General features: G+C 39.0%; 1 protein-coding gene across 1 annotated transcript in view; it reads left to right on the top strand.

The window, feature by feature from the left end:
• Positions 1–14013: 14013 nt before the first annotated feature.
• Positions 14014–17133, top strand: part of LOC118669387 (transmembrane protease serine 11E-like) — a 47050-nt gene continuing 43930 nt past the window's right edge. Inside the window, exon 1 of the mRNA XM_036335509.1 lies at positions 14014–14088. Within this exon, the coding sequence (XP_036191402.1) occupies positions 14081–14088 (8 nt within the window). The 5' untranslated portion in view covers positions 14014–14080. The remainder of the gene's footprint in view (positions 14089–17133) is intronic.

Below are 17133 nucleotides of genomic sequence, written 5' to 3'. Positions count from 1 at the left end.
TAGCCTAAGTGCCCATCAGCAGATGAGTGGATTAAAAAACCCTGGTGCATCTACACAATGGAATACTATGCTGCTGTAAAAAAGGACGAATTCTTACCATTTGCAACAGCATGGATGGAACTTGAGAGCATTATGCTAAGTGAAATAAGCCAGTCAGAGAAAGATAAATATCACATGATCTCACTCATTTATGGAATATAATGAACAACATAAGCTGGTGAACAAAAACAGATCCAGAGACAGAGAAGCATCAATCAGACCATCAAACCTCAGAGGGAAGGTAGGGGAGGATGAGGGTCAGGGGTAGAGATCAACCAAAGGACTTGTATGCATGCATATAATCCTAACCAATGGACACAGACAATAGCGGGGGTGGGGTGAGGACATGAGTGGGGAGGGATGGGGGGGATAAGGACACATATGTAATACCTTAATCAATAAAGAAATTTTTAAAAAAAATAAAAACATAAAATTCTAAAAAAATAAAATAAAATGATGCTGTGGAATTGCAAGTGTTGATGTGGACAGATGTTCATGCTATAGCATTAAGTAGACAAAATACTAAACTGTAGGGTGTCAGGATAATTTTGGCAGCATTCAACTTAAAATGAATTAAAAATGATATAGTTATTTTTATAATTCTAATTGTTAGATTTATTAATCCAATTGATCTAGTCTAGGGGTAGAGCAGTTTTCAGGATTGGTTGATTCAGGGACCCAGTGATGCTATCAAGGAATCTGTTTCTCTATTCTGTTACCCAAAATGTCTGCTTCATCCTACAGCTGGTTCCCAAAATAATTATAAGGTAGATTCCAGGAGCAATTGGGTATAACTATTTGCTTCTTCATTCACATTAAGCTAGAGAAGGAGAGAATGACTATCATTTGCTGTAAAGACTGAAAAAGAAAAATTTTGGAAATCTCTAGCAACCATCTCCTAATTTGTCATGGGCTAGATTTACATCATATGCCAATTAATAGACTCAGTTGACATAGGAAATGTGCTTCTTTCTTTAAAAATGAAATTAATGGGGATGACATCTATATATATAAAACCCTAACATGCAAATAGACGGAATGGCAGAACAACCGAACAACCAAACAACTGAACAACCAGTTGCTATGACATGTGCTGACCACCAGGGGCTGCACGTGCAGAACATGGCGGGCATTGGTAGCAGGTGGCAGAGCGCGGAACATAGTGGGAGTCAGCCACAGTGGGATGGTGGAACAGGTGAGCAGAGGCGCCAGACCAAGGCAAGGCGCTAGTCACTGTCATCTGGGCGAGACTCTCGTGGTTACTGAAAATTCTTTGCTCCTGTGTGTCGTGGTCCCATCCGGTGCGTACACCTGGTGCCCATGTTGGCCCCGCTCCCACCTGCTGCCAGTGCCAGAGCCACTGCTTGCACCCGCTGATGGCGCCAAGTGATTGAGACTGGTGCCAGGCACCAGCAGCGGGTGTGAGCGGGACTATCTCTGGCAGGGTGTGCAAGAGGCGGCTGCTGGCCCCGAGCACCCCTCAAGGCTTCTCCACCTCTTCCTCCTCCTGAAGGGCAATTGGGGCTGGCAGCCTCCTCTTGCACTCACTTCTGGCAATAGCTCTGCTCGCACCCACTGCCAGTGCCTGGCCCCAGTCCCAATTGCTTGGCACCATCAGTGGGTGCGAGCAGTGGCTGCTGGCCCCAATTGCCTCTGAGGGCTTCTCCACCTCCCCCTGCTCCTGAGGGGTGATCAGGGCCAGCAGCCGCTGCTCACACCTGCTGTTGGCTCCAGCCCCAATCACTCCACGCCATCAGCGGGTGTGAGTGGGGCTGGCATTTTCAGCACATGGGAGCCGCGGCTGGAGCAGGGATGCTGGCAGACAGGGGGCCAGGGGCTGTGGCAGGAGGGGCCAGGAGGGGGCGTGGAGGATGGGCCGAGACCCGCCCCTGTGCCCACTACAGCCTGACGGCCCACAGTTCCTTTCAAGGTGCACGAATTCGTGTACTGGGATCCTAGTTGGTTAATAAGATTATATAGGTTTTAAGTGTACATTTCTATGATACATGCTCTGTATATTGCATTGTGTGGCCACCATCCAAAGGCAAATGATCTATCACCATATATTTGGTTCCCTTTACCCTTAGCCCATGCCCCTTCCCTCTGGTAATCACCATACTGTTGTCTGTGTCTATGAGTTTCAGTTTTATATCCCATATATGAATGAGATGATATGGTTCTTAGTTTTATCTGACTGACTTATTTTGGTTAGCATATATTCTCAAGGTCCACATTGTCACAAATGGCAATATTTCATCTTTTTTTATGGCTGAGTTGTATTCTATTGTATATATGTACCACATCTTTCTTATTCAGTCATCTGTCTAGGGACACTTCAGTTGTTTCTTTAGAGCAGTCACAATCACTCATTGAGCTAAGGTGTATTTCCCAAACCAGAGTGCTGCTAATTAATGAAGAGTAGCATGGAATGCATTTGGAAAGTAAAAAAAAAAACAAAACAATTAAAAAATATCTATCTACTATATCTATCACCTGTCTAATTTCTATCTATGAGTAGACCAGAAAATTAATCCTACAATATGATAGTATCTGGGTACTGGGATTACATTTCTTATAGATTTTTAAAAATTATCAATCTGTATGTATCTATGAATAGTCTAGAAAAGTAATACCATAAAAGGATGATATATGGACAATGAAATTACATTTTTTAACATTTTTTTCTTTTTGCTCATCTATACATATTATTAATTACCATGCATTGTGTTCACCTCTTTAACCTTTTAGTTGGCAAATTTAAAATAACCCCCCAAATAAAGGGAATAGTATAATGAACCTTCAAGTATTTACCACCTAACTTCAACAATTATCAGCTTGTGACAAACCTTGTTTTAAGCATTGTTTCATAAAAAACATTATTTTAGTTGAAAAAAAGTTAAGAATTAGTCACCTACTTAACATTTCACCTTTATGCAAACCAGTGAAATTAAGGATAGCTCAATATTGTTCTTGTCAGTTGCCCAAGATTCCTTTCAAGTTGTTTTCAATTATTTTTTTTTAAAGTCTGGTTTTGCTCACCTTACCCTACCTATGCTTCTCAAAAATTTGTACTATAGTATCCCCAACATCAGGGAAAAAACACAAGGCTCTAAGAATTTGGGCATATAAAATGAAATGGCTCACCAAAAGCAGTTATTTTGAAATTTCATTTTTATTATTAAAATCAGGGCAAATATGCACGAACCCTCTTTCTGTTTAATAGAAATAGAATGTTTAATGTACTCACCATTGAATAAATCCGACACTGTAGGATGATGGTCCATGCTGGTCTTATAGCTTCCTGTCCTCTGAGGCAGCCTGACAAATACCCCTGCGAACACAAGGTCCCCAGGTTGAGAGGCACAGCCGAGGGTTTTCTCCCCATTTTAAGACCCTGCTTCTGCCCCTAGACCTTGTTTCTTTGACTTTAAAATTCCAGTCTTTTTAAGGACTTTGGCTTCCATTCAGTCCTTCTGCTCTTCCTATCACGAACCTCCTCAGTTAGTGTGTCCTACCCTAGGAACTATTCCTTAGTCGCCATTCCTACTGACTCTTGTCCAGGCCTGGCCCGGTACTTTACAGGAGTACTGCAAAAACAGACAAAAACACAAGTGTGAAGATACTTGTTCATTTAATAGGTCTTTATTGAGAGTTAACTATGTGAATGACACTTAGATAGGTCTTGGGAATACCATGGTTAAAGAGCAGGACACAACCCTTGTCTTTAAATAGTCTACATTGTTATGAGGGACACAAATGTACAGACAGTTACATAATCCTATCTACTAAAGAGGGAATATGCTCATTGACCCTCACACCATCGAAAAATGGCAGCACCCAAGCCAATAAGGCAGGAATATGCTAATTGACTGCCTCGCCCTCAAAGATGGTGGCACCCACAGCAACAAGATGGTGGTGCCCAGTCCCCTCAACCCCCCAGCTGCCCAGGGCCCGCCTGAGGCATAGGCAAGCCTCAGATGGCAGCTGCCCAGCTGCCCAGGGCCACCCGAGGTTCAGGTAGCCAGGGTCAGCCGAGGCTTGCGCTGCTGGCAGTGGCAGCAGCAGAGGTGTGATGGGGCATCGCCTTCCCCTGATCGCCGAGTCACCTCCTGCCCTTGAGGGCTCCCAGACTGTGAGAGGGGGCAGGCCGGGCTGAGGGACCCTCCCTCCAGTGCATGAATTTTCATGCACCAGGCCTCTAGTAGGCTAATAAGTGCTATATTAGGTGAAGTACTGTGTTCTAGGAAGAACAAAGCGGGGTCCCTTAAATGGCTCTCTGAGACAGGCTGTCGTCCAAGAAAGGGATGTCTTCCAAGAAAGTGATGCAGTATAATGAAAGGAGAGAAAAGAATGGGGTGTCTTGATGATAATCTCCTATTTGAATAAAAGCTGACTTTTCTTCAGCCATGCAGAATAATTTCTTAGAAGTTAAAGGGATTGTCAAAAATGGCATTGGTGTGGGAAACTGTTTCCAGGGTTGCTTATACATTGACCTATCAAGAAGGGCCTAGCAAAAGAGTTTGAATACTTAGAGTTGTGGATTAAAACAAAACAAAACAAAAGCTGTATTCCTTTCACATTGAACTTTTTGTGTGTGTGTGTGTCTTCTTACAAAGGTATTGTGTATTTTATTGAAGTATCAGTACTTTTGCTCAGGCTGCTTCTTCTTCCCGGAATTAACTTTCTTTTCTATCTTGGTGCATTCTTAATTATTTGTGTGTCCTTGGCCTTCTGTGAAGTCCCTAACAAGCAGAATCAATTACTCAATTTTCTCTTCCCTTAGCCCTTTGTTACCTTACCACACATGGAGCATTCATAACTGCCTCTTCTGCTCTGCCAGCCGCTCACAGAGAGCAATTAATCATTCCACTTTCTAATCATGGAACTCTGTATACAGGAATGAGCAAAAGTAGGTGTACCATTGTGTGTACTCAAAACACAGTTTCTTCTTTTTTAAAAAGAATATATATTTTTATTGATTTTGGAGAGGAAAGAGAGGGAGAAAGAGATAGAAACATCAATGATGAGAGAGAGAATCATTGATTGGCTGCCTCCTGCATGACCCCCACCAGGGATAGAGCCCGCAACCCAGGCATGTGCCCCTGACCGGAATCGAACCCAGGACCCCCCAGTATGCAGGCCAACGTTCTATCCACTGAGCCTAACCAGCCAGGGCTATTCTTCTTCTTTTTTTAATCCTCACATGAGGATTCTTTTCCATTGATTTTTAGAGAGAGTGGAAGAGAGAGGGAAAGACAGAGAAATATCGATGTGAGAGAAACATATCAATTGGTTGCCTCCTGCATGCACCGACCAGGGCCTGGGCCAGGGAGGAGCCTGCAACCGAGATATGAGATACTTGCCCTTGACCAGAATCTAACTCAGACCCTCCAGTCCACAGGCCAATGCTCTATCCACTGAGCCAAACCAGCTAGAGCACAGTTTATTCTTGAATTATTATTGTATTATTTTCCATATGAACAACTGTCATAATTATATCCCCAGTATGGGGCATGCAGGAGGCAGCCAATCAATGGTTCTTTCTCAACACTGATGTTTCTCTTTCTCTCTCCCTCTCCCTGCCTCTCTGAAGTCATTAAAAAACATATTAACAAAATAGCCTTGTTTGTGATTTGAGATAAAAAGCAAAAGAGTTGTTCACTTAGGTCCAATTTTAAGTAAGCAGAACAACATATTTTATAACAATACTAGAGGCCCAGTGCATAGATTTGTGCACCAGTGGGTCCCTTGGCCTGGCCTGCAGGGATCGGGCTGAAACCAGCTCTCCGACATCCCCCAAGGGGTCCCAGATTGCAAGAGAGCACAGGCTAGGCTCAGGGACCCCACTGGTGCATGATCGGGGTTAGGGAGGGACCATGGGAGGGCTCCAGGGTGTATCTGGCCTATCTCGCCCAGTCCTGATCTGCTGGACCCCAGAAGCAAGCTAGCCTACTGGTTGGAGCATCTTCCCCCTGGTGGCCAGTGTGTGTCATAGAGACTGGTCGAATGGTCAAATGGTCAGACACTTAGCATATTAGGCTTTTATTATATAGGATATCTAGTAATTCTGTAAATGCTTTTGAGTCATTCTGTTGTACTAGTCATTGTGCTAGATACTATAAGGAATAAAAAATGAAAAAGAACAGTTATTTCCTTAAAAGAGATTGCAATATCTGTCAGCCTTTCCCTTCACTCTAATCAAAATCATTTTATAATTTCCAAACAGAGACATATGTGCCAAATATAACTTTCTATGACTATTGCTAGACTCTGCAGTTGAAGTTCAATTAACCTAGTACCACCTAACCTTATTTAATTTGGATACTTCTTGTATTAGGGAATATCCTTTATATAATCATTCATCAAATCTTTCATATTGTTAAATATCCCCTCCTTTCTCTCTCTCTCCCTTTAGAATGAGGTATTACATAAAACTATAAGTAAATACATTTAAAATAGATAGCCACCTAGACTTTGTATCTTTGACTGGATTTTGAATAGTGAATGCCTCTCCTCAGACAATTTAGGTAAATTACATATAGTCTCTTGATTAACCTTATAGATTTAAAATAAGTAGTCTTTAAATCTTGAGTTTAATGACTTATAAAAAATACTTAAGGCTGGAAAACCACAAATGTAGAAGTTAAAAATGCAGTGCTAATGTATTATGGCTAATACAAACAGGCTTTAAAGTACAACTAGACTGATTGAGCTCAAATCCCAGCTTAGACATTTACCAGTGTGTCACGTAGGTTAAGTTAATAAATGCTGGAAATAGCAATGGGAAGGGAATTCTAGGAAGTAGAAATAGCATAAAGGCCATGAGGCAGAACTGAAATCAGGGGTTAAAGAGCAAACAGAAGAAGACCCACCCATGTGGTGGACATGAGGTAGGAATAGTCAAATGATTTTAGATTAATAATAGATACATACAATGAATCAACAGAAATGATTGAACAGTGTGATAAAAATACCTCTAACTATAAATCTAGTGGAAATTAAGGGACATAACTAGATATACTATAAGCAATATTTTAGGATGTTGAGTAGGACTTCCCCTATTGCTCATAATTGAAAAGAAGAGCAAAGTTACCTATTCCCTTTCTATGAGAAACCCCAAAGTGGTGCTGATAATGGGACAGATAAACTCCCCTCTCTGATTGCAAAGTAGAGGAGCTAAGCAGTGAGGAAGGAGGAGCCTTCCAACTTCTCTACTCCGAGAAGTCAAGTTAAGCTTGTATTGAGGGGAAAAGAGGGTGATCTTATCTATATCAGATGCACAGTTGAAGTTTTAAACTAGACCCAAATTCTAATAACTGCAATTAGTAGAAAATGATGCTCTGCGACAAGATTTCATTAAAGAATATGAAAAGGAGATTCAATACATTATGGTTGGAAGCCTTGATTGTAATATAAATAAAATTATTTTGTAATGATGTTCCTGTTGTGATACATTACACAAGTAACCAGACAATGAAAACATAATACAAATCACACTGGATCTACTAAGTCAAAGTACACTAATCTAAAATCATAATCTCATGGGATTTTATTTTATTTAAATGTAAAATTCATTCAGCTCCTTAGTTTTGATAAAGTATTAATTTTGTCAACTCCCCCTTTGGATTAAGAAAGTAAATTGATCGCCAAAACCGGTTTGGCTCAGTGGATAGAGCGTCGGCCTGCGGACTGAAGGGTCCCAGGTTTGATTCCGGTCAAGGGCATGTACCTGGGTTGCGGGCACTTCCCCAGTGGGGGATGTGCAGGAGGCAGCTGATCGATGTTTCTCTCTCATCGATGTTTCTAACTCTCTATCTCTCTCCCTTCTCTCTGTAAAAAATCAATAAAATATATTTAAAAAAAAAAAGAAAAAAAAGAAAAGAAAGTAAATTGATCTTCCCTCAATCAGTAAGATATATCTCAGGTGTCCCAAAACACTGTATACCATTTGAATACAATTATTAGTTCCAATGGGTTAACTCTTGAAAGAAAGCAACATCAGTTGAGCTATCAGCTGTTAAAGTGTGTATACATTTTTTTGGGACACCCTGTACAATACTAACTCTTCAGGCCTTTGTTAGGGATATGAACTCAGACGATTCCTATTCTGTTCTTATAGAGGTCTTCTGAGAAAAGTGATATCTAAGAAAGTTCATCTAAAGAACACAGCATCTCTAGTTTAGGTACTTTGAGTTCTGACGTTAGATAAAGCTAGATCAGTGGAAGTATACATTAATGACCACGTGAATAGATCTTCTATAAAAATCTGTCACCAACTTCAAAGTTACGTTCTTAGGCTTCTTTAAACTTTTATAAGAAAGTTATATAAAACTCTCTTCTAATTTTTGATAAACATATTGCTGATATTATTCAATGCATTGTTCAGTGTAATTAGTTATATTGATGCTCTTTGTTTTCTCAGCTTAAACAAATTAAGGTGCAGGGGCCCTTCAAAACAATACATGATAGGAGGAAATGGATCTGCAAATGACAATAGCTGTGTTTACCTGCTAACTAGCTCACTCACTAGTTTAATGACAGTGGTCAGTCTATATAATGTACGACCCAATTAATTGGCCAATAAAAGGATTGCTCGAGCAATACAAAGATAAGCTATGTATAACTTTAAGTGCTTCCATAAATTAATCATATTACCATGCATGTGCATCCATGTATTATCAGGCATAAAATAACTTGGGGTTCAGGCTGGGGGATATTTAAAAAATGATAAAAATCATCCATGACTAGCCACACTGGCACTGTACTTCTTTAGCATAGTCATGCTTACAGCCATCACATGCCTCATTGTTATGACACTGACGTGTATAGGAAGGACTATGGAATGGTTTGTTGGCTGGTAAAAATGCCTGTGGCCATGTTGCTATTTTATTAATTGTGCAGTGTAACGTCTGCTGTGGGTTTCATGGCCACAAATATATTCCTCCTGACTTTGCTGTGCATTGCACAGGAGGACACAGGAAGACAGACTGCCCTGATCTCAGACACGAAGAGGGGGAAACATCTTTGAACACATTTTCTTCACACCATAATTTAGGGCAAAAGGATTACAGAATTCAATTTATGATTCCTGAAAAACAGCAACACAGTAAATAAATAATTGAATGAAAGATAAACTTTTGTTCTAAGAGCCTTTTATTTTTTTCTCTTAGAGATCAATTAATTCAAACAATGATTGACTGTGTTTTTTATCCTACAACTCTAAGAATCACTATCAAAGGAAAGCCTAAGTTCATGAAATACTCCATTTGATAGAGTTCAGTGTTTCATTCCTCCTTCTTTCCCTGTCATTCTTCAAAAATCTACTAAAGTGTAAGTAATATAATGAAATTTTATGGCACACGCTGTTAATGGTCTCTGAGTAGCCTGAATGAAAGATATTAACATAGGAAGCATGTTCTTATGGTTATCTTTTGATATCATTAGGCTGAAATACACTTATCTTCAATTTACATAGCCTTAATCTCTGGTTTTCTATAAATTCTAGTTTATATTCATAGGGTTTTAAACAATTCATCATTAGGAATACATAATCCTAAGTATACAGGACCATAGGACCATATAAAAAGATTTATTTGAGTTTGGAATCTGGATTTTAGTTTAAAAAAAAAGTCATGAGATTCTGTTAAAATGAGTTTGACAAATCTTGGCCCACAGTTATACTGAGGAAGACTCTGTTTTTCTTCAAAAGCAAGAGTATAATCAATATTTTCATAAAACATGAGTATAAAATAATATATGGTATTATTCAACCAGGTTAACATTTCATTAGTGAGAATTTCACTTTTTAAAGGCTGTATAATAAGAACAGTTTAATCTCACAACATTTTACTTCATTATTGTTACCTTTTTATTTTTGGCTAAATTGCTCTTTCAAGTGAGTAGACAGAAAACTGATACTACATAGTAGTTAACTCCAAGTTCATATAATATTATTCTACAGCATTGTCATCTATTGGCCAGAAACAAAGGGTGGTTGCCATGCTCTCCCTAGTCCCGAGTACAGTGTGCCCCAACATAGAGGCTTTTTTGGGAGTTACTGCTAAAGAGTGATTCAATTCTTGGCAGCCTAAGCCCACACTGCACTGTGGATTCCAACTTCTATATCTGTTCAGATGAGCCATTGGATCAATGGATGCATAGAAACATTAAACAGAAACTATTTGCTTTCTTTATGGTGATTTTTAAGATTAGTTACACATAGCTCCTTATGCTTTCCTTCTCTCCCTTCTTTTCACACATAAGTTGAGAGCCATATGATTTATGAATAGGTTTATGTCTTTTAAGAATTCAGTCTAGCCGAAACCGGTTTGGCTCAGTGGATAGAGTGTCGGCCTGTGGACTGAAAGGTCCCAGGTTCGATTCCGGTCAAGGGCATGTACCTGGGTTGTGGGCACTTCCCCAGTGGGGGATGTGCAGGAGGCAGCTGATCGATGTTTCTCTCTCATCGATGTTTCTAACTCTCTATCTCTCTCCCTTCCTCTCTGTAAAAAATCAATAAAATATATTAAAAAAAAAAAAAAGAATTCAGTCTAGTGGAGTTGAGATACAAGAACTCAGAAAATTCTAGTGTAATATGGTAAGTGTTATGATGCCATGAGAGCACAGAGGAGAAACACCTCATCTACTTTATTGGGATTAGGGAAGGCAATTTAAAGATTATACGTGACACAAATACACAGAGTTTTGCATACACATGTGTGAACACATTTTTGTTTGTTAATCCTCACTCAAGGATATTTTTTCCATTGATTTTTAGAGATCGTGGAAGGGAGAAAGGGTCGGGGAGAGAGAGAAAGTGAGAAATATCGATATGAGAGAAACACATCAATTAGTTGCTTCCTGAATAAGCCCTGGTGGGGCTGGGGATCAAACCTGCAACCCAGGTACATATCCTTAACCGGGAATGGAACCAATGACCCTTCGTTGCATGGGCTGATACTCTAACCATTAAGCAACACCGGCTGGGGCTGAACATATTCAAAAATATGTTATTCACTTTTTAGGAATGAGACAGTAATGATTCAGTGTTGGCTCATATGCTTGTCTCTAGCATAATGAAAGAAATATACTGTCTCAATTGGGGGTTAATATTTGTAAACGACTTAACTTTTCTAGAGAAACTATTGCTATTGGAGAATTGCACAGGTGGAATTTCTCTGTTGCTAGTGGGAGTGGGGTTCTTGGAGTACCACAGGAATAAGAATTTCTGGAGGCCCCCATGGGAGGATGAGATGTAGTAGAAAGCTTTATTTTCATGAAGTCATATCCTTTGGCTCCCAAAGTCCCATTTCCCTTGTATCAGGCCTGGAAAATGCAGAGCTGGGTCTTTACAGTGGTTCTCAACCTTCCTAACGCCCCGACCCTTTAATACAGTTCCTCATGTTGTGGTGACGCCCAACCATAAAATTATTTTCATTGCTACTTCATAACTGTAATTTTGCTACTGTTATGAATCATAATGTAAATATCTGATATGCAGGATGTATTTAGGCAACCCCTGTGAAAGGGTCGTTCGACCCCCAAAGGGGTCTCGACCTACAGGTTGAGAACTGCTGCTTTAGTAGAACTAAAAGCAAAGCTTTCTCTCAGACATATACCGAAGCAATTTTTTCACCGATACAGCTCCTAGGGCAATGGAAACTAAGGAGAAAATAAACAAATGGGACTACATCAAAACCAAAAGCTTCTGCACAGCAAAAGAAACGATCAACAAAACAACAAGAAAGCCCACTGCATGCGAGAACATATTTGCCAATGTTATCACTGATAAGGGTTTAATCTTCAACATTTACAGGGAACTCATACAACTTAACAAAAGAAAGATAAACAACCCAATCAAAAAATGGGCAAAGGACCTAAATAGACACTTTTTGAAAGAAGACAGAAGGAAGGCCAAGAGACATATGAAAACATGCTCAAAGTCACTAATCATCTGAGAGATGCAAATCAAAACGACAATGCCGTATCATCTCACACCTGTCAGAATAACTATCATCAACAATTCAACAAACGACATGTGCTGGCGAGGATGAGGAGAAAAAGGAACCCTCGTGCACTGCTGGTGGGAATGCAGACTGGTACAGCCACTGTGGAAAACAGTATGGAGTCTCCTCAGAAAACTAAAAATGGGATTCCCATTTGACTCAGTGATCCCACTTCTAGGAATATATCCCAAGAAGCTAGAAACACCAATCAAAAAGGATATATGCACCCCTATGTTCATAGCAGCACAATTCATCATAGGTAAGATTTGGAAACAGCCTAAGTGCTCATCAGTAGATGAGCGTATTAAAAAACTATGGTGCATCTACACAATGGAATACTATACTGCAGTAAAAAAGGAGGAATTCTTACCATTTGCAACAACATGGATGGAACTTGAGAGCATTATGATAAGTGAAATAAGTCAGTCAGAGAAAGATAAATATCACATGATCTCACTCATTTATGGAATATAATGAACAACATAAGCTGGTGAACAAAAACAGATCCAGAGACAGAGAAGCATCAATCAGACCATCAAACCTCAGAGGGAAGGTAGGGGAGGGTGGGGGTCAGGGGGAGAGCTCAACCAAAGGACTTGTATGCATGCATATAATCCTAACCAATGGACACAGACAACAGGGGGGTGAGGGCATGAGTGAGGGGTTGGGGGGGGGGCGGGTTATGGGAGGATAAGGACACATATGTAATACCTTAATCAATAAAGATATTTTTTTTTAAAAAAAAGCAAAGCCAATGTCCAAAGTTCCATTCCATGGTGGAGTTGAGTCTAGCACAGCATCAGTCTAATTTTAGTCCATCAGTCCATTGCGTGTGGGGAGTCCACATGGCTGTGTACCATGGGGCAAGTGCAGAGGAGGGCACCCCTTGCAACAAGAGAGCTGAAGCTCAAGAGAGGGAACTCCCTTTGTTCAGGAGTTTATGTATCTCAGATTTTGTGCGCTTGTAGTGGCCATGCCTATTCTGGCCTTTGCCCTGCTCCCAGGTGTGAATGACAAACAATTGCCTTTCCCATACCATTCAGACCTTACTGAATATGTGTCTATTCTTTTTTTAAAAAAATATATTTTATTGACTTTTTACAGAGAGGAAGGGAGAGGGATAGAGAGTTAGAAACATCGATCAGCTGCTTCCTGCACACACCCTACTGGTGATGTGCATCCAACCAAGGTACATGCCCTTGACCGGAATCGAACCTGGGACCTTTCAGTCCGCAGAGCTACGCTCTATCCACTGAGCCAAACCGGTTAGGGCTGTGTCTATTCTTTTTTGTCCAGTCCCTTCCCCCAGGATCTGCCCCCAGATCTGGAGAGTGCTAAGCAGCAGTTTTCTGGCACAGCTGTACAAAAGGCATGCTTATATTATCTGGCCTTCCCTTTGCTCCTTTCCTGTTAATTAATTAATTACTGGGTAAATTACAGCAGTATTATTATGACACATAATTTTCTAATCTCTACTATAATTTTCAATGATTGATTACAGTCAATACCAAAGGAAAACTTTCATTATATGCATGGTAGAGTGGCAAGCATGTCAGACTAGTTAAAACAAGCATCAAAAAATGAGCATTCATCCTGGTTTGGTGGCTCATAAACTATGTGATTTTGACCAAGTCATTCAACTTAAACCTCAGTTTCTTCATTGGAAACATGAAGAGGCTGAGCAAGATGGTTTTAGAATTTCTTTCTAGAGTTAAACATCTGACTTTTTGAAATATTCAGATTTATGTTAACACTTTTAAGTTAGAGTCCTAAGACAATAGTTTTTAAATTTCCACTCCTAGAAAGTACTTATAAATTATTTATGTTCTCTAGCTCCCTATAACATCTGACTTTGTCCTACTATTACACAAACAGTTCCCATCATACTAGCCATGACCTGTCAGACTGGTTTTGTTTAGATCATCAGTGATTTCTTTCTTCACCTCATCCAGCCCAGGAAGTTGCTGGTAGAGCCTGGATGCATACACTTGACTACAGACCTCGGTCTCCACAGGACTCTTCCTTGCTGGTCAGAAATGCATCCGTGAGTTCCTTTTTTTTTGTCTTAAGTTAGCTTGTAGTTTAAAATGAGACATAAAAGAAACCAAGAAATATATAGATCTCTCGTTTATTTTGCTTAACATTGAAAAATACTTTTTATATTTAAATGAAATGACATCAAGAAATAGATTTCTATTCTTTCTGTATTTGGTTTTCTTATTCTCTAGTGTCCTATCCAAAAATGTTTTTCTACATACTTTCAGAAGAGTTCAACAACAGATAAAGGTACATACTGCATGAACAGCTGTCTTTTAGTTGTTTGGTTTGTTTGTTTGAAGAAAAGAACACATTTTTAGCTTGGGCTAAAAGAACATGCTTTAGCTTTGTCTTATTGAGAAAATCATGCAGATCCAAATTACCTTTATCTATCTAAGTAAATAGTTTAACTTTAAAAAATTATACATGTCTTAAAAGAGTGAGAAATAATTTAAAAAGACATTATGACTAGACTATTATAGCTGGATTTAAAAAATAAATCTAACGATGTACCTGCCCCCAATCAACTTCTCTAATGGATAAATCATAATTATTTTGGGGTTGTTTTCTTTCAAAGATAGAAATGAAACATTATCCAGGTTTCAGTGTAAAAAATCTGGACTCTAAAAATAATTTTGTCTTTAGATTAAAATTTTATTTTTTCTGGTTGATGTATTGGTATATCTTTTATTGAGATTGATTTCTACTTTGAGAAGAGGGCTCTGTCACTGATAGAGAGTTCTACATACTTGTCATGAGAAGTTTAATACTCTTCTATACATGTTCATGGAGAAACTAAGAGCTAAAGACACTACAGATTTAGTCAGATTTTTCAAGACTTCCTGCCTTTGCAAGTACTTCTCTATAGTCCTTGATGGTTTTATGTCCTACACCTTTTGCCTGCATTGTCTTTAAGAATATTACCATATAAAAGAGTGTTTTATTTAAAGTTAGAATCTCTATCAAACTCAAGCTATCCAATAGATTTGAGGTTTGTTCTATGTTGGGTGTGAGTGAGCCTGGAATTTGTGTAGAGGAGCTGGGGGGGGGGGAGGGTGGTTGTATTAGAGTGAACTTTTCTATGTATAGTCTCTAATTTGAAGCAAAAAATGTACCTATTTAAGTCCTGCCTCAGAGGAGATGGAGGTACATCTCAAGGGAAAAAAAAGAAAGGTGAACAAAATACCATCCTGATCTAAAAAATGAAGTGTATCATGTTTGAGTTGACCTTGGTAATGTTAAGAGACTAGACGAGAGTGAGAAGGGATTAAATTTACTATGCACGTTTGCTGGAGTAAGTGTACCAACAGCAATGCTTGCATGAAAGAAATATGATTGAAATACTAGGATATGTGTAGGCAATTTCTCTTTAAGAACATTGATTCATAACTGGGAAGTCATATAAGAAACAGATGGAGCATTTTATTAAATGGCACGTTCCTCTTTAGTCAAATTTCTGATAGCTCCCCCCTCCACTCTACTTGTTCTAATGAGAATCACTATTTTTGAATTTAAAGGTAAGAAGAAATTTAGACCATGTAAACATTCTTTTTATGCTGCTGTTTCCCCCAAATTCTTATTTTATACTGTTTTTTGAGCATGAAGAGAACTTGTGAATTTTATGAGCAAACACCCATAGCAGAAAGTTAAAGAAAACTTTATCAAGAATAAGTTTATAAGGAAGAGATTTGGGTAGAGAAGAATCTACTTATTAATACAGGAATGGGCAAAAGTAGGTTTACAGTTATGAGTACATGAAAGTTTATTCGTATAGTATTATTTATTAATTATTGTATTATTTTCCATATGAGCAACTGTAAACCAACTTTTTGCCCGCCCCTGTATATATACTGATGATGGGGATGCATGCTGACTGTATTCACCAGCAACCACTGATAAGAATTACAGGTCAGCAGACGAACTTTATAAACATTAATATTTACACACATTTAAATAGATGAAGGTGAAATGAGTCATATTTAAATTAAGCATCATGGATAACTTTAATTTTTACTCAGTGGGATATGACTGTCTCTCAGTGTGTGGCCCATGAACTTCCTGCATTCGATTCACTGGATACTTATTAAAAATAGAAACATCCAGTTCTCATTTCATAAATTCTAACAAATCTCTGGTTGAGGCATGGGAAATGTATTTTTTTAGAAGTTACATTAGGTAATTCTTATTTGTACTGAAAGTCTGAGAAGAATTGATAGAGTGTAAAGTCATAAAAAAAAGAAAGGAGATGGTAAGATATAGAGAAATTAAGGCAGAAATGAAATCGGTCATCTTTTAAAGAGGTAGCCCTTTTTTAAAATTTAAATTGGTATAATTATATCATAATGGGAGGTGCTATTTCCCTAGTCACCTTTCCCTTCTAGGGAAAAGAGCACTCATTTATGCAACCTAGTGATGATTAAGCAGGAGAAGATAATTTAAGGAGACATGGGAAACTGAAGAGAAGCTACTGACATTATTTGGGTAGTTTGTGTCAAACAGAGAGGGTGGTCATTTTCGGATTAAAAATCTGTTTGTTTACAGGGAAAACCTTGACATAAAACTCATCTAGTAATATTCCCCCCTGAAATTAGTCAATAGATAGTGATGCTGAAGGGCCACTCTATTGAGAGTTCGGTCCAAGGTTGCTATAGGATTGTGCTCTAAGTGGTTAACACTGGGCCTCACTTCTCCTTCAGCTAAGATCAGTCCTGGTCCACGTAACAGGTTGTAGTAAGTTCTCATTGTGTACCCAGTTTTGCGTGGAAGAAACTATCTGTTGAGCATCTATTATGTGTTATACACCTTGTAAAATGGTACCTCAATTAATTTGGACAATACGTTGAGAAGCAGTTATTGTTGGTCACTATTTTCAAAGATGAAATAACAGCAGCTCAGATTGTCCAGAGTCAGTTAAGTGTTGAATCTAGAACCTGACCTTGGACTTTCTGGTTCTAAAGTCTACACTTTTCTATTGTAACACATTGTATTTCAGCGGTGGGGACCTAAAAAAAGAGTAGTTGGAAAGTTTGCAGTCTAACAGGGAAATGGAAAA

This window comes from Myotis myotis, unplaced genomic scaffold (assembly GCF_014108235.1).
Source record: "Myotis myotis isolate mMyoMyo1 unplaced genomic scaffold, mMyoMyo1.p scaffold_m19_p_1, whole genome shotgun sequence".
Taxonomy (NCBI): domain Eukaryota; kingdom Metazoa; phylum Chordata; class Mammalia; order Chiroptera; family Vespertilionidae; genus Myotis; species Myotis myotis.
This window is presented reverse-complemented; position numbering and strand designations above follow the sequence as displayed.